The sequence below is a fragment of the Eretmochelys imbricata genome, chromosome 7, assembly GCF_965152235.1.
Source record: "Eretmochelys imbricata isolate rEreImb1 chromosome 7, rEreImb1.hap1, whole genome shotgun sequence".
Lineage (NCBI taxonomy): Eukaryota > Metazoa > Chordata > Testudines > Cheloniidae > Eretmochelys > Eretmochelys imbricata.
This window is the reverse complement of record NC_135578.1, coordinates 32,990,884-33,009,148: the sequence shown is the minus strand read 5'-3', so window position 1 is coordinate 33,009,148 and position 18,265 is coordinate 32,990,884. Positions and strand designations below refer to the sequence as shown.

General features: G+C 56.8%; 1 protein-coding gene across 1 annotated transcript in view; it reads left to right on the top strand.

The window, feature by feature from the left end:
• The first annotated feature begins 258 nt into the window (after positions 1 to 258).
• Positions 259 to 18,265, top strand: part of NRXN2 (neurexin 2) — a 251,516-nt gene continuing 233,509 nt past the window's right edge. The window contains exons 1-2 of the mRNA XM_077821683.1: positions 259 to 976; positions 17,948 to 17,965. Of these exons, the coding sequence (XP_077677809.1) occupies positions 259 to 976; positions 17,948 to 17,965 (736 nt within the window). The remainder of the gene's footprint in view (positions 977 to 17,947; positions 17,966 to 18,265) is intronic.

The following is an 18,265-nucleotide window of genomic DNA, read 5'->3' as shown; positions in this document are numbered from 1 at the left end:
ACTTCTGGATATTTGGATCCTGGCGTCCCATCTCCCCTTGTCACTGAGTGGCAGTGAAAGCCCCCCACCCTCCATCTGAGTGGAGTCCCCCTCTCATCTCCACCTGCTCCCCGGCCTCCGAGGAAGCCACCGCACCCCAACCCTGCCTGCCCCTCCCTCCCCCCATCCAGCCGCCCGCCCGCCCCCCCCATGAGGATCTGAGGCTGTGGCAGTGCGGGGGCAGTGCCCAGCATTTGCCTTGGGGGGGGGCAGGGACAGATGAGACTGGGTGCCATGGCCAGACTGCTGCCCTTGGTGCTGCTGATGGGTGCCCTGCTGGGCCCTGGGGCGGGCGGGGCGGCGCTGGAGTTCGGTGGCGCCACAGGGCAATGGGCCCGCTATGCCCGCTGGGATGCCAGCTCCTTGGGGGAGCTGAGCTTTAGCTTGAAGACAAACGTCTCACGGGCGCTGGTGCTTTACCTGGACGACGGGGGGAACTGTGACTTCCTGGAGCTCATGATTGCCGAGGGGCGCCTGCGCCTGCGTTTCACCATCTCCTGTGCCGAGCCTGCCACGCTGCACCTGGAGACGCCCGTGGATGACGACCGCTGGCACATGGTGCTCCTGACCCGCAACTACCGGGAGACCATGCTGGTGGTGGATGGCGAGGCCAAGGTGGCAGAGGTCAAGTCCAAGCGGAGGGACATGGCCGTGGAGAGCGACCTCTTTGTGGGGGGGATCCCGCCTGACGTGCGCCTCTCGGCCCTCACCCTGAGCACCGTCAAGTATGAGGTGCCCTTCAAGGGGCTGGTGGCCAACCTCAAGGTGGGTGACACACCGCCGGCCCTGCTGGGCAGCCAGGGCATCCGCAGCGACACGGAGTACCTGTGCACCAAGCAAAACCCCTGCGCCCATGGTGGGCTCTGCAGCGTGCTGAACGGGGAGGTGCAGTGCGACTGCAGTATGACCGGCTTCCAGGGCAAGTTCTGCAGCGAAGGTGAGACCCTAGGGGGCAAGAGGGGAAGGCGAGGGGCTGGAGCAGGAGTGTGGCCCAGACGGCTCACTGTCTCTCCCCAGAGTGAGGGCATTGCCCTAGGGACAGGCTGGGCAGGAGCAGAGAGAGCTCACCCCCGCCCCCATACCCTCACAGCGTGCTCTCCCCTTTCCCCAGAGTGGTGCTGGGAGAGAGGGGCTTGGACTTGTCAGTTCTGTCAGCCCTTGGCCTCTGCTTTGTGCCACCGGGAGCCTGGCTGAGCTGTCACAGCCGTGGTGCCTGACTGGCCAGGGTTGGCTCTCTGCAATCCGGGAGAGTGTTTGCGGTGTCAGCTATCCAGGTTTGAGGTGTTGGCCCCTTGCCCATGCTGTGGGATCTGGACCCAGATTTGGGCCTGGCCCCATCTAGGCTAGAAGCTGCCAAAGAAGAGGATTTGTAGGAGGGGACAGGGATAGACAGGCTGCAGGCTGGAGCCTTTGGGGCTGTCGCTTTGTGGGGATCTTATTTCTTTTATTATTGGGGTGTGTTTGTGGGTGTTGCTGTTGTAAGGCTCGACAGCCAGCACACAAGGTTAGAGCACAGGGCTGGGAGCCAGGACTCCTGGGTTCTAGATCAGCTCTGGGAGGGTAGTGGGGTCCAGTGGTTATAGAGGCTGGGTTGCTGTAGTGGTGGAGTCTCTAGCTTAGGCTGGTGGTCGGGAACTGGGTTATACTGGCTTGAGGAGGACGCTTTACCAGCTTAGCCCAATGAAGTTTGGTCCCTGGCCTACTGGGTGTCCTGGGGCAAGTCACTTCCCCCTCTGTGCTGCAGTTCCCTTATCTGTAAAATGCAGGAAATAATCTGACCCTGAGTGTCTGGGCAGTGCCCGGCCTGACGGGGGCCCTGAGCTCAGTTGGGGGAAGGGGATCAGTGCAGTGCCTGATCCGATGTGGCCCCTGAGCTCAGTTGGGGGAGGGGGCGGGGGTCAGTGCAGCGCCTGACCTGACGTGGCCCCTGAGATCAGTTTGGGGGAAGGGCGGGAGGTCAGTGCAGCGCCTGACCCGACGGGGCTCCTGAGCTCGGTTCGGGGGGTGGGTCAGTGCAGCACCTGACCCGAAGGGGCCCCTGAGCTTGGTTAGGAGACTTTTAGTGCTATTGTGAGCTCTGGCAGTTTCACGGGTACCAAGGCTGGCCTGTGTGTTGTCCATCTTCCTCGAAAGCTGAGTGAGTCAAACAGATCAGGACAAAAAAATTCATATTTTTTGGGGGGAAATTTTGAAAAAATCCTTTTATTGGCCATGCAATTTCCTGTGACTTCTTGTTAATGAAAACCCACCCATCTTCCCCCCCAAAATCAGTTTTCAAATAAACGTTTTGGTCCCCAACTGATTTTTTCCCACCTTATTTTCAGGTTTTCAACCAGAAATCAGAAAATTTTAAAGAGAAGAACATTTTTCCGAGAGGATTTCCCATTCCTTCAGTAAAATGTGTTATTTCAAAAATAAAGTGTCAGTGAACACTTACTGCCTGAGCCCTGAACTCAAGTCACGGTCGTGCTACGTGGCCAGTGAGTTTGAGTGGGTTGCTACTGTGTTTTTAAGTGGTCCAGCAGGACCCGCCTTGGGACTAGCTTTGTGTCTCCTAGCACCTTGGCCAGCCATTGTCACCAGGGCTCAGTGACTGTGATATGCTCAGCGGTTTTGCACAGGTGTACGGAGGGTGCTCATGCTCAGTGCTGCTCTGCCCTGGACAGTTTGTTTTCTCAGTATATGAAGAAAGGATGATTATCCCCTGTTTTACGGGTGGGGAAACTGAGGCACAGGGTGATGACCGGTAGGAATTGAACCCAGATGTCCCAAGTCCATCCTCCTTCCCTAAGCCCACGTGCCTCTGGAGGTCACTGTGAATGTGTGAAATGGACCAGCATTCCCAAAGTCAGAATCTGCTTTGGGAATGCAGTGGCCAGTCGCTGTATAGAGAGGGGTGAACCGGTGCTCAACTGGCCCAGCCGGCAGTGCCTTTGGGGCAGGTGCATTCTAGTGGGGGAGCGAACAGGTGACCAAGGTCAAATGGCTGTGTTTGATGGGGACAGCAAATTGTGGCATCAGTGTTAATAGGCTGCTTGGGAACAAACTACTCAACAAGGCTCTGCGCTGTGCTGGTGTGAGGAAGTGGGACTGTTCTTAATGTTTCCTCTGAATACTGTAGGGGTGCCTCAGTTTCCCCTATGCATTTCTTAAGTCTCTAGGTCGTGGGATCAGGGGGTGTAATTGTTGCAGAGCAAAGGGCCAGCGTACATAAATGGCCAACACTCTGCCTCCTGGCAACTGATGGCCTGGGTCCTTCCCCCCTGCAAGGTGATAGATAAAGGGTTGGAGAACAAAGGAATCAGGTGACCTCCAGGCCCAGGGAAAGGGACAAAGCCCAGAGGAGGAGGGGCTGGAGGGTGAGTCAGTTTGGGGCTGGCTGGGGACATGGAATGAAGTGCAGACATGGTTGTCTGGCTCACTGCCCCCCCCCAAAATGGACCCTGCTGGGGGGTCCTGTTCTCTGTACCTACAACCTCTGTTTTAGACCACGTTCCTGTTGTCTAATAAACCTCTGTTTTACTGGCTGGCTGAGAGTCACGTCTGACTGCAAAGTTGGGGTGCAGGGCCCTCTGGCTTCCCCAAGAGTCCCGCCTGGGCGGACTCACTGTGGGAAGTGCACGGAGGGGCAGAGGATGCTGAATGCTCCGAGGTCAGACCCAGGAAGGTGGAAGCTGTGTGAGCTTCTTGCCCTAAGACAGTCTGCTCACAGAAAGGAGACTTCACCAGAGTCCTGACTGGCTTCGTAGGGAGCAATTTCAGAGCATCGCCCGGGGACTCCGTGACCGCTGGGCATGTTTGTACACACCTTCTCCCCACGCATGTGTGCTCTCCTTGTACCAGTTGGTAGAGACCCCTTCTCTCTGACCGAGAGTGGGGTCCCTGTCACGCTGTGCAGGCATGCACTGACAGGCCACACCCCAAAGAGCTCACAGACGAAATAGACAAAAGGTGGTGATGGGGAAACTGAGGCACCAAGAGGGAAAATACTTGTCCCAGGTCGGGGCAGAGCTGGGGATAGAATCCAGGAGTCCTGACTCCCAGTCCAGTGCCCAGCCACTGCAATCTGCTGTCTCCCCAAAAATGGCAAAATAGGGTTTACGCTGGTGAGAGCAGAGATCATGGAGCTGGGGAGCATTTGGCTGGGGTGGAGTGCTGGAGGGATACAGAGTGAGGATGGGTCAGAGAAGGCAGACAGGAGCTTAGGAACAACCAGATTGGATAAGATCCATAGGCCCACCCAACATCGTCTTCCCCCACCCTCCCTGCCACCCCAAATCAGATCTAGGGCCTGCCCAGCCTGGTATCCCCCCACAACCACCTTCAATCAGACCTCGGGCCTGCCCAGCTTGGTATCACCCCACCTGTCAAGGCTGATTCCCCACTCTAGCACGCGGAGGGCAGAAGATGGGGGCCTGCAAGGATTCTAAAAATTAATACTGGCCACTCCAGGCTGGTATTAAACTCCCAAGGTCACAGCTTCTCTCTGACCTGGGATGGGTAGATGCTGCCACCATCCAAGTGCAAAAAACCTCTTTGGACCCAGGAAGGCACACTTGGGAATTCCTCCCCAGGGGTTACCCTCATGCCCTTTCACCCCTCCTCGGGGAAGAGCAGAGAAAGAAAAACAAAGGAAATCAGCTGTTGCCACCAGCTAATTAAACAACATATGCACAAACCCCTTAGGACACGCACAACTCCAATCCTGTTCTTAAAAAAGGTAAATTTTATTAAAAACAAAAAGAAAGAAAATACATCTGGAACTTAGGTTATTGCCAGATTTAAAAAGAGCCAATATAATAATTAACCATCAAGAATGGTTTTCTTGAGGTCCAACTTAATGGTTACAAGCAAAATAAAAGCATTTGGGGTTAGCACAGAGGAGTCCACACGCCAATAAAGAAAAAAAAAAAATAAAGATAAACCTAATCGTGTCTTCCTAGACATTCCCTGAGCTACTTACATATCTGGGGGTTTCAAATCAACAGTCTGTAGGTATGATCTGATGGTTTTTCAGACCTGGCTTAAAGCTTCCTACAGCATAGTTCAGCCCTGTTCCTGCTCTGCGTCTCCTCTCCCCGGAGAACGACAGACAGACAGACAAAGGGAAAGTTTTTTCCCAATTTTAAAAAGTTCTAGCCCTCCCATTGACTCTTCTGGTCAGGTGTCCACTCCCTTTGTTTTACCTATGGGCTTTTTTAACCTTTTACAGGTAAAGCGAGTAGAGAACAGGGATTTTATAGCTAACTGGCTGGTTGGGTGTCCATAAAAGGGAGCTACCCTACCCTCATTTATCACACCACCCTCCCTGCCATCCCAGATCAGACCTAGGGGCCCATCCAGTGTGATATTCCCTTTCTCCCCCACTGCCAGCCAGGGCCCATCCAACCTGGTCTCAGTCTGCAACAGTGACCAGTCCCAGTTGCTTCAGAGAAAGGAGCCAGAAGCCCCCACCGACGGGATAACCTGTCCCCCAGGAAGGTCTCCCGGCCTCTCACGAGATCAGTTTAAAGCCTGAGGCAGTGCTAGGGTTTGCCCAGGATAACTGTTAGTTATCTGTTTGTTAGTTAGTTAGACCAGGACCAGCTCAGCATGTGCGTATGTATGGATGAGAGTTCCATCAGGAATTCTGGGTTGGAATGGGGTCCCAGTGCCCCTGACATGGTCCAGCAGGACCTGCCTTGGGCCTGGCTTTGTGTCTCCCAGCACCTTGGCCAATGGTTGTCACCAGTGCTCCCCCGGTGGGGAGGCACAGAGCCCCGGCACGGAGGGAGAATTGGGTACCTGGCATGGGGAGGAATGGGAGACCTGGGATGGGGGGCACAGAGCCCCTGGCATGGGAGAGAGGGGTAGAGGTACATACAGCCCATGGCATGCGGGGGAGAATGGGGAGCCTGGTACTGGGGGGAAGTAGGGTTACAGAGCCTCTGGCATGGGAGGAGAATGGGGTACCTGGCATGGGGGACACGGGGTACCTGGCTTGAAGGAGGGGGAGTTGCAGGGAGTCCCTGTGATGGAGGGGCTGGGAGGGTGGCCCCAGGGAGCTGTGGTGGGCTGGAGGGAGGCAAGGAGCTGGGGTGGGCAATGCGCTGGGCCTACAGTCACTGTGAAGCCTGCGCCCCCTAGTGCTCTCTGGCTCCATAGGGTTTCCCTGTTGCCACCCACCAGGCGAGGGAGTTTCCGTGCTGTGTGTCTGACTATGAGTGGGGGTGGGGAGGGGGGAGGCAGGGCAAAGGTGCAAGGAATCACAGCTCCCTAGGGGGCATCTGGGGATGTTAAACACCTAAAATCCTACAAGTGCCTCTTCATCTGCACAGTGATTCCAACAGTGCCAGAGTGACACTGCGCAGAGAGACACGGGGGCCCAGTGGTTAGAGGAGGGCAGGGAGGCTGGGATTCAGGACTCCTGGGGTCTGTCCCAGCTCGGAGAGGGGAGTGGGGCCTACTGGGTTAGAGAGTCAGGACTTCTGGGTTCCTTCTGTGACTGACCGACTGTGTGACCTTGGCCAAGTTCCTTTTCCCGCTAGGTTAACTGGGGACTTGTGTGGGGTGAGATCAGGCTCTTTTTGGGGAAGCAATCCCATCCCAGCCATGCGGTGTTTGTTTAGCCAAAATGTGTGTGTTCATGGCCATGTCTGCTTGGCTGTGATCCCGGGCTGGGTAAGCTGTGTCTGTGAGTTGCCCCAGCTGGCAGAGGGGGAGCGCTCCCTGGCCAGTCACTAGCGGTCTGTGGTGGGGAGAGAGTGTGTATGTATGCAAACACACACATTTACTCATGACACATCACCCCCCCATACACTCTCTCAAAACCACACACAGATAGACAATACCCAGGCAAACTCTCACAGCATGCGTGTGCACACACAATGACACACTCTCAGTACACACAGGCAGACATGCATGTGAGTGCTATCTGGGTGGGCGTACTGCACAACACATAAAAACAGTCACACAAAACATACATGTGTACAGACACATGGAGAATGACGCAGTCCCACACAGTTCACACAGGCAGGCACCCAGTAACACACAAACAGTCACGCAGCACAGACACATGCTCACATGCGACACTCATAGATTCTTATATACACACAGAGACACTTTCTTAAACACACAGATAGAAACAGGCACTCTCAAAACACTATATACACACACACAGACAGTACTTATAGATGCAAAACAAATGTACCAACAAACACACAAGAAACACACCCACTCACAACATACTCACACACACACCCCCAGACATACAAACACACCTGTACAGACACCATCCCATCTGTCACACAACACACACAAACATGGCAGATGCACACAAGAGAGCCAGCCACTTGCTCGCCCAGCCACGTATGCGCAATGCAGTCAACCACACACAGACACACATCTCCCTCACCTTCAGTGCACAATCCACCCACACATTCTGAATCTTGGGTGACAGTTGTCTAGGATGGTTGCCATGGAGAGAACTGAGACAACTATTGACTGCTTGGTGATTGTGTTTCTTGCCCATTTGCTACGGAGACAACTGGGCCAACCAAATCTTCATTGGCTGTTGTCTATGGCTGCTTGCCAGGGATACGCTTTCACTGGCTAGCTTCTTGGTGGCTGTTGTCTAGGGCTGGTTGCTATGGAGACAGTTGGTTGGGCTGGCTGACTCTTGGCAACTGTCCATCATTGTTGCAGAGATTGTGCTGACTGAATTCTTTGGCTGAGGCCAGTTGCTATGGACAACAGTGTGGTGACGCCTCGGTGATGTTGCCTAGGCTGGTTGCCCAGGGGACAGTTTTGCTAACTACTCTTCAGTGACTGAGGAGGTTTGGGTGGAAGTAATGGGGGTGTTGCTGGGTACAATGGGATAATGTTGGGGGAAGTCACTGCATGCTAGGGTGTGTGGGGTTGCTTGGCTATGTTGCATGTAGGAAGACGAGGTCATGGGGTGTTGTGTGTTAGGGTGTTAGGTTGTCTGGGTGAAGGATTATGATGTGTGTGTCTCTGCACAAGGGACATAGGGTGTTGTGCACTAGGATGTATGGGTGAAGGGTAGACCTACCAGTAGTGTAGGGTGTCTGGTTGAAGGATTGTGGTGTTTGGCAGTGTGCAGAAGGTGTTGTATGGGTTAAGGATTATGCTGTGTGAGGGAATAAAAGTATGGATATTGTCTTGTGATGTGTTAGGACCTTGTTGTGTGGCTGTTTGCAGAAGGTATTATGTATGAGTGAAGGATTACACTGTCTGTGTGTGTGTGTTTGAATACAATACTCAGGCTTGACAAAGCCCTGGCTGGGATGATTTAGTCGGGGATCGGTCCTGCTTTGAGCAGGGGGTTGGACTAGATGACCTCCTGAGGTCCCTTCCAACCCTGAATATTCTATGATTCTATGAAGGGTATGGTGCTGGAGTGTTGTGTAGTGGGATGTTTATTGTACGGGTAAAGGATTGTGGTGTGCGGATGTGTGTTTTCAAATAGTTTAGGGTGTTGTGTACTTGGGTGTTAGATTAAATGGTTCTTCCTGTGTATGCTGTTTTCTGTGTGTGTAAATACTATGTGTACAGGAGTGGTGTGTACTAGGGTGTTAGGTTGTAGAGTTGAAGGATTATACTCTTATGTATATGTGTATGTACGCAAGTGGTAGACAGTGAGTTTTGGGATGTTAAGTTGTATGGGAGAATTGTGTGAATACAAGCATTATAGGGTGTAGGGATATGCTGGGGTGTGTATGTATATAAGGAGTATTGAGGTTGTTTGGGAGATTTATGCCATATGTGAATACAACGGACATAGGCTGTAGAGTGTTATGTACAAAGTTGTATGGGTGAAAGTTTACGCTGTATGTATACAAGTATATAGGGTGTTGGTGTGCAGGTGTAGGGTGGGATAGGGTGTCAGTATAAGTGGGATAGGATGTTGGGGTGTTAGGCTGCGGACTTGTAGAATTATGCTGTGTGTGTGTGTGTGTGTGTGTGTGTACTGATAGTGTAGGATGTCCGGGCAGTGTGAGGGTGCAGGCATATCAGTCGTGCTGTGTGTGGAGGTATTGGATGAATGGCACGAGATGGGACTGGTGTGGTGGCAGGGGTTCCTGAATGCTGTGTGTTAGGCACGGGTTAGGGGTACAGCAAGTGCCCTGGTGGGTGTATGGGTCAAGGGCCATGCTGTGGCAGGGTTGCTGGCTGGAGGGTGTGTGTGCATGTTTTATATAAGAGGAGCTGTCCCAGCTCAGCACCTGGACCCAACCACATGGGGAGATGCCAGCCTGCCTGTCCCTCCCAGCCCCTCCCACAGTGCAGGGTCAGGAGCCCCCAGGGTGACTGGTCTGGACAGGGTCTGGGTGTGTGTGTGAGAGGGGGTGGTGGTAGAGCGCGGATCAGATTCCGGATGGGGGTGGAACGTTTGTCGTCTCTCCCCCCCATTGATCACTGAGCCTGCTCAGGTGCCCGTGTTACCCTGATCCACATTATGTCACAGCCAGGAAGGGGCAGTGGAGGGGCCGCAGGGCTAGGACAGGGTGCCAAGTCCTTGAGGTATCCCCCTTTCCCTGTCCTCAGTTCATGTTCCTGACCTCCCTGCTCTACCCCACTTCCTCCTCCTGACCCCCCTGCCCAAACCCCTGTTGATTTTTCTTTTTTTTCACTTTACTGTTCATTCTTTTCTTCATTTCTTTCCCTTCCTTTCTCATGACTGAATTCCTTTATTCTCTCTTTTCTTCGTTATTTTGTTTCCCTTTCCATCTTTATTTGTTCTTTTCCCCCCTTTTTTCCATTCATTTGTTTTTTATTCTTTCTCATTCTTTCATTCCTTGTTTCTCTCCTTTTTATCCTTTCATTCTTTTGCTCTTTTCCTTTTTCATTCATTCTGTCATCTTTCCTTTCTTTTCCCATGTTTCTGTTTTCCATTCTTACTCGTTTTTACATCCTTTTATTCGCCTTCTTTTTGCCTTTTTTCTTGTTCTGTCTTTCATTCATTCACATTTTTCATCCTTTCTTTCTCCTCTTCCCTTTTTTAGTGTTTTCCCATTTTTTCATTCTTTTCTTTTGTCTCCCTTGTACTCTCCCCCCACCAGCCCTGATGTCCCCTCCCCGGTGCCCCCTACCTGCTCCTATTAGCCCTGTTCACATGTGGGGAGTGCTGACTGCAGCTGCCGCCTGGCCTGGATCCCCCCAGTGTGTGTGTCTCCGGAGGGTTGGGGGAGGCTCTCCGGGCCCAGCCATCCGCGCTCAGTCTCTGCCTCTGCAAGGACACCCCAAGGTCAGCTGGGGAAGAGCTGCCAGGAGACGGGATGTGGAGAGAGATTGCCCATCCCCGCCTGCATGCCCCCTGGGAGGATGGCTTTTCCGCATGGCTTGTGCTGCCTGAACCCTGTGCTGAACAGCTGGGCACCACCAGGTGGTGCTATGGAGTCCCCCCCCCCCAACCAGCTGTGCCACTGCCCATAGCCGGCAGGGAGTGTGAAACTCTCCTAGTGGAGCCAGTGTGGAAAGCAAGGGGTGTCTGTGCAAGGGAGGGGAGCCGCTGGGAAAGCTGGGATCTGCCTTTGCATGTAATTGGGGGGAGGTGGGGGTGGGGTTCACTTGGAATCGAACCCTCCTCCCTCTTTGGGTTGGGTTCAGCACAAAATGCCCATATCTGCCTCCCTGAACAATACAGAATTCCTGAGTCCTCTTATTGCAATAGTGTCTGTCTGCCCCGGCTGAGATCAGGGCCCCTAGCAGGCCAGGTGCTACACTGACCTCCCCTCACCCCCCGCCAAGATCAGGGCCTCCAGAGGGCCAGGTGTTGCACAGACTCCCCACCTGGCTGAGATTGGGTCCCTTAATAGGCCAGGTGCTGCGAAGACCCTACCCCCCGCTGAGATCATGGCCTCCGGAGGGCCAGGTGCTGTACAGACACCCCCCCGGCTGAGATCAGTGCCCCCATCGGGCTGGGTGCCGCACAGAACTCCCCCCCCCGCCAATGGCCAAGATGATGGCCCCAGGTGGTCTGGGTGCTGCATAGACCCCCCCAACCCTGGCTGAGATCAGGGCCCCCAGCAGGCTGGGCACTGCACGGATCCCGCATGGCTGAAATTGGGGCCCCCGTTGGGCTCTGTACAGACATATAGTGAGAGATGGTCCCTGCCCTGAAGAGCCTACAGTCTGAAGAGACAAAGGGTGGGAGGTGAAACTGAGGCACTGGGGCAGGGGGGAAGGGACTCACCCAAGGTCAGTGGCGAGCTGGGATACAACCCAGCCCAGTGTCTGAACCACAAGCTCCCAACCCATGTTTGGGCTGCATCATCGCTCTAATCATTGGGAGAATTCCCACAGTGTGGGAACACGGGGTGGGGGTGCGGGTGAGGAGCTGTGGTTCATCATTTACTTGAAGCATGTGTAGCCTGGAAATCTAATATGAGTCAGGGTCAGCCCTAAAATGGGTTCTCTTAGGATGGTCTAGATTCAGCCCTAGAGTGGGGGCTCTAGCACAGGTCTTGGACCCAGTGGCGCGGGGTGGATTCAGCCCTGGGGTGGCAGTTTAGAACAGAGCTTGAGCACTCTAGAGTGAGTTGGATTCGGCTCTGGTGTGGGGGCTCTAGAATAGGTCTCGAGCACACTGGATCTTGTGTTTGGCTCTGGTGTGGGGGCTCATGAACATATCTCGGGCGCACTGGAGGGGTTGGATTTGGCCCTCGTGTGGGGGCTCTAGAACGGGGTGGACAAACTTTTTGGCCCGAGGGCCACATCGGGGTTGCAAAACTGTATGGAGGGCTGGGTAGGGAAGGCTGTGCCCCCCCAAACAGCCTGGCCCTTGCCCCCTCCCACTTCCCACCCCCTGACTGCCCCCCTCAGAACCCCCGACCCATCCAATCCCCCTGCTCCTTGTCCCCTGACTGCCCCCAACCCTAACCGCTCCCCCGGGACCCCACCCCTCATCCAACACCCCTGCTCCCTGACTGCCCCGACTCCTATCCATACCCCTGCCCCCTGACAGGCCCCCCTGGTACTCTCACGCCTAGCCAACCCCTCCACCCCCCCGCTCCCTGTCCTCTCACTGCCCTGACCCCTATCCACACCCCTGCCCCCGCCAGGCCCCCCGGGACTCCCATGCTTATCCAACTCCCCGCATTCCCCATCCCCTGACCACCCTCCCCGAACCTCCACCCCATCCAACTGCCCCTGCTCCCTGTCCCCTGACTGCCCCCCAGGCTCCCTTGCCCCTTTTCCAACCCTCCAACCCCCTTACCATGCTGCTCAGAGCAGCATGTCTGGCAGCTGCGCCACACGGCGGGAGCCAGACACGCTGCTTTGCTGCCCTGCAGGAGCGCGCAGCCCCCCACCCAGAGCACTGCCTGCGCGGCGGCTTGGCTGCGGGGGAGCCTCCCCGGTGAGGAGCTCAAGGGCTGGGCAGGATGGTCCCGCGGGCCATAGTTTGCCCACCTCTGCCCTAGAACATGTTGAGAGAGCGTTGGGCCAATGTCCGTTGTTGCTCGGTTGGCTCCAGAGGGCTGCCCGGGGAGCAGTGTGCCTTGCTAGGGCACGAATGTTTGGACTGCATGTCTCCCTCTGTATGGGGCGGGCAGTGGGCACGGGCCAATGTGTGCCACTATTTTGCCTGTCTCACCCACTAGTGAACATGCTATGTGCTGTTGTCCTGATGCACCCCCGTGCAGTGCCATGCCATACCGATGGGCTGCCTGGCAGCTGCTATGTGAGGCGTGTGCCAACCCCATGTTGGGGACATGTTGTCTGGGAGCCCAGAGCCTGGCTACTGCCCAAGCCAGCCGGGGACTGCACGGCAGCCAGACAGACATGCACGCATTCTGCAGATCAACCAACAGACACACACACACCCCCTGCAGGCCCACAGACAGACCCACGTACATTCCACAGTGCCACCCGCACCCGACAAACCGACTCACACACACACGGCATGCACACCCCACAGACCCACAGGCAGACAGACAGACCCACGTACATGCTACAAACCGACCCAGTGGCAGATTTAGAGGTAGTGGGGCCCTGTGTGCAGCTTCATTTTCAGGGTCCCCCCCTCAGGACCCAGCCAAAAAAAAGAACATTCTCGCTTACTCCCCCCCACCCCCCAGTTTTTCATTCTTTTTTTCTTCATCCTCCTCCTATATTATAAGTAATGGGAAGTAAATGAAAATAAAGAGAGGTACCTTGATTGGGGCAGGGGGTTGGAGTGCAGGGGTCAGGTTCTGGGAGGAAGTTTAGGTGCTGGGTGCAGGCTCTCGGCTGGGGCAGGGGGTTGGGATGCCTCGGGGGGGGGAGCAGCGCTTACCTCGGGCAGCACGGCTCCCAAAGCCACTGGCACACACATACTCTTCCGGCAGTGGCTCCTAGGCGGGGTGGACACGGGATCTCCATGCACCGCTGCCCGCTGGCGCTGCCCCCACAGCTCCCATTGGCCGCAGTTCCCTGCCAATGGGCACTGTGGAGTCGGTGCTCAGGGCAGGGGCAGCGTGTGGAGACACTACCCCCTCCCCTGCCCCCGGGGCCACAGGAACATGCTGGCCGCTTCCGGGAGCAAAGCAGCGCGGAGGGAGAGAGGCAGAGCGGGCAGGGAGCCACCTTAACCCTGCTGCTGGCACGTCTCTGTGCGCCCCTTGGGGGGAAGGGGGCAGAAGGTCTCCGTGCGCTGCCCGGGGTGGGGGTAGCGCAGGGAGCTGCCTCTCCCCCCCTCCCCCCCCACCAGGGGCACGCAGAAAAGTGCCAACAGCCGGCCACTTCCAGGAGCGACGTGGGGCCACCGGCCATGGCATGCAGGCAGCCTGCCTGCCTGAGCCCTGCTGCGCCACCGGCCAGGACGCAGGGGCAGACTGTCAGATATTTGTCCTGCATTTTGGGGGCCACCCTGGCATTGGGGGCCCCGTGCCACTGCATGGTTTGTTTCATGGTAAATCTGCTCCTGAACTTACCCATTCACACGTGGCATGCACACCTGTGTAGACCTACAGACAGATACACATGGCCTGCAGACAGATACGTGTAATTCACACCCCGCTCCCCAGCAGACCCTCAGACAGATACACATGGCCCGCAGAAAGTGTTGTTTTCACACACACACACACCCCCAGCAGACCTACAGGCAGATACGCATAGGCCGCAGACCCACAGACAGATATGTGTCGTCCCCCGTAGCAGACCTACAGGCAGAGGCAGACCCACATGTGCATGCCTAGAGTTGCTGTCTCCTCCTTTCTCCCTTGCCCCAATGTGCCCCATTTCCCCACCCTGGCCTTCCACATTCAATGGCTGTTTCAAGCCCCCAGACTCACTGGCTCATGCCTGCTGCCCTCCCCAGAGATTTCCCCTTGCCCAGCAGGGCGTGGGGTGGGGCAGGGGACAGAGTCTGAGGCTGGCACAGAGCTTGATGTGCAGGGGCCGACCCATTGGAATAGCGAGGCTTCTGGGGCAGGGAACACTGGTCTCCCAGCAAGGCCTGCTCCCCGCAGTGCTTGGCCCTCATGGGGGGAATGGTCCCTTCCCTCCCCCAGCACAGCCTGCACAACATGGAGAGGGGAAGGGTCTCATCCCAGGTCATGCTGGGACCCAAGTGTCCTAGCTCCCAGGCACGCACTAGACCCCATTCTCTGCCCAGGGCTGGGGATAGAACCCAGGAGTCCGGACTCCCCCCAGGATGACAGGAGAGGAGTAGGTTTGGTTGGGGGCGCCCCCTTTTTCCCAGCCTTCTCCTGCCATGTGTTAGAGCCCACGTCAACCCTGGCCAGCCTTTTGTTTGGGGTTGCCATGGAAACCAGCCCTTGCCACCTGCCCTGCTCATTTTGCTCAATTATCACTAAGGAGGATCCAGAGGGGCCTGGTGTCTTGGCACCCCTCCCCCACCCTGCCGTGCACAGAACTGGGGGTGTGGGGGTATCTGGGGTGCATTGGGGTGTCTGGTAGGGGGTAAATAGGGTGTCTGGTGGGGTATGTGGGGTGCATTGGGGTGTCTGTTGTAGGAGGTATCTGAGGGATGCTGGGGGTGCATTGGGAGACTCTAACCACTTACTCCACCCCAGCACCCCCTTCACAGTGGGGTCTGGAAGGAGAATGACCCCTCCTCCAATACACTGACCCAGTAGACTTCTTGTCACAACCCCAGCACCTGGCTGTGGGGGAAGAGAGCACAGACCAGTGCATGAGCCTCCCCCTACCTCCCCCCGATCATTTGCATACAGTATTAATGATGTTACCTGGGGCAAGGGGTGATCAGTCCCTGGGAACAGCTGGTGGGAGTGCAGCCATTGTAGGGGGCAAAGGCAGGTGTGGGGAGACCTCGGCAGAGCATTCCTGACTGCACCCCATTCTATGGAGAGCTCTGTGTGTGTGTGTGTGTTGGGGGATCAGTGTGTGTGGGTCAGGATTGAGGGGCACCAGCAAAGATATGGGGGGAAGCCCAGAGCTGGGATCACAGGGGGCTGCAGATCAGGATGAGGGGGCTGGCAGGGCTGTGGGGAGGGGGGAGCCTAGGCCTGGGATTGAGGGCTCTGGCGGATGAGTGCTGGGCTGGGATGGCAGGGGCTGTGGGTCGGGATTGAGGGCACCAGTGGAGCTGTGTCGCTTTCCCTTAGCTGTTTTGGCTGCTGTCCCTGGTCCTGACAGCTGCAGGGGGGGAGGGGTTTCCATTGGTGTCAGCGAGGAAGGGGGGAGGACTCTGCGGTTAGCCTGTTGGCCCCAGTTATTAGCTGTGAGCTCCTTGCCTTGGTCCGTTGTTATGAATTGCTTCACTTGTTGGTTTGGCTCCATTCTGTGGGAGGGGAAGGGTTGTGCTGAGGGGTGGGAGCCTTGGGCCCTGCACCATGTGTTGTGTCTGGGGGGACGTGGCTGGTCACACTGCTCAGACACAGCCCTCATTCAGCAGCCCCCTGATCTCTAGCCCTCGTGGTCACAAGGTGAGGCCTGCCTGAGTCTGCAGCCCCCTGCTGTCCCAGCCCTGGGCTCCACCCCCAGCCCTGCTGGTGCCTCCCCGTCCTGACCCGCAGACCCCTGCTAACTCAGCCCTGGGCTCCCCCCGTAGCCCTGCCAGTGCCCCCCAGTCCTGACGCACAGCCCCCTACTAATCCAGCCCTGGGCTTCCCCCCAGCCCTGCCAGTGCTCCTCTATGCACACCTGCAGCCCTCCACCGTCCCAGCCCTGGTGCCAGAAGGCTTCATGCTTCCTCACTCAGTGAGTCTGGGAATGGTAGTAAGGGACTAAAGAAATAATAAAGGTTGGTCATAAAACATTTAGTTACAACAGAAAGCGTCTGTCCTGCACTGAGCTCTGTGCAAACCCCCAGGGTCAAACCCAGGCATCCCACAGATCCTGCTTCCAGACCTGGCCCTCCACACTCACCCACTGGATCCTACTCCTTTCCCAAAGCTAGAGAGAGAACCCAGGAATCCTGGCTCAGCCCCACTCCTGCTCTAACCCACTAAACCCTGACTCTTTGCCCCTTGCTCTAACGTCTAGACCCCACTCCCCGAGCTGGGAATAGAACCCAGGAGTCCTGGCCCTTTCCCGTGGAGGGCACCCACGAAGATGAGTGAGCTCCTGGCTCCTGCTTACCATGTAGCCCCACCAAAGCAGCTGAGCCACGTGTTTACATCATCAAAGGGCCCTTCTGCACAGGGCTCACATCCCAGCCAAGGAGAGGGGCTCCTCCCACAGATCAAAGGCAGCTTCTGAAACTAGCCCAATCAACCCAGGTCCTTCAAAATAACCCCCCACCCCCACTCCATGGGCTTCCAGGCTGCCATGTGGGGCTGGAGTGCGATCACCAGCAGGGGGTGGGGTTTGCAGCACTGGGAAGGGGAGGGGAGTTGGGATGGTCCATGTTGCGAGAGCTAGGGGTGAGGGGCACTGGCAGAGCTGGGTGTGGAGCCCAGGTTGTGGGTGAGGTGAGGGGGACTGGGTGTGGAACCCAGGCTGAGGTGGCCAGGGCTGTGGGTGGGGTGAGGGGCATCGGCCAGGCTGAGATGGCCAGGGCTGTGGGTGGGGTGTGGAGCCCAGGCTGTGGGTGGGGTGAGGGGGACTGGGTGTGGAACCTGGGCTGAGATGGCCAGGGCTGTGGGTAGGGTGAGGGGCATCGGCCGGGCTGAGATGGCCAGGGCTATGGGGCACCAGTGGGACTGGGTGTGGAGGCCAGGCTGGGATGGCCAGGGATGTGGGTGTGGTGAGGGGCACCTGGGGCATTGGCTTGCACAGATCTTGTCCTGTTATGATTGGTTTGGCCTGTCACCCCTCCCCACCACTAACCCCTCCTGCTAACGTCTCTGGCACTGTGGTGGGGGGAGAGGGATTTAGTGTCTGTAAACTGGGACCCCAGACCCTGCCAACCCCAGACTGGGGAGTCTGGGGGGCCAGAGTGAGGGCTCCGCATGGAGAGCCCCACCATGGTCCTTTGGCTCCCATCCTGCCCACTGCCCTGAGGAAGCCCATAGTGGGGAAACTGTGGGGCAGGACTGGGGGATTGGCGAACTCAGCACACTGTGCTCCTCCAGCCTATTTCCCCCTTCCCTGGGGGCAGCATGCCCTCTACTGTCTATCCTCACCCCCCGGGGGCAGCATGGCCCCTACAGTCTGTCCCGCCCAGGGACAGCGTGGCCCCCTACCGTCTATCCCAGCCCCCCAAGGGCAGCTTGGCCCCTAACATCTATCCCCTCTGCCCTGGGGGCAGCGTGGCTCCCTACGGTCTATCCCCCCCATGCGCCGGGGGCAGCATGGCCCCCTATGGTCTATCCTCACCTCTGGAGGCAGTGTGGCTCCCTATGGTCTATTCCCCTGGGGGCAGCATTGTCCCCTATGGTCTCTTTACCTAGTTATCTGTAAATGTGTGTCTGTGCTGGTGGCCTGCCCCCCCCTCACTAACTCCCTCTCTTTCTTTCTCTGTGTGTCTGTCTGGCTGCGTCTATGGGGGTGTCGGTGGCAGAAGAGCATACGATGGAAGGTGAGTGACCCCTTTGCATTCTCTGTGCTGGCTTTGGATGTGTGGGTTGGGGCCATGCTACAAGAAGCAAATTCATGTCTTGCCGGGGTGGGGGAGCTGTTTCCTGCTCCCTTGCCCTGTGAGGGTCCATCGAGGAGTGCCTGGACTTGGGGGGCTCCTGGGTGACTGGGTTGGGGTTTCCCTGTGTTCCAACAGCACCCCAGCTCTGTGCTCCCCCCTCATGATGGTGAATTGGATCCCAAGGGGTCACTTACTGCCAGGGTGTCTGTCTTGGGGTTGCCCCTTCAGCCAGGCATGGCC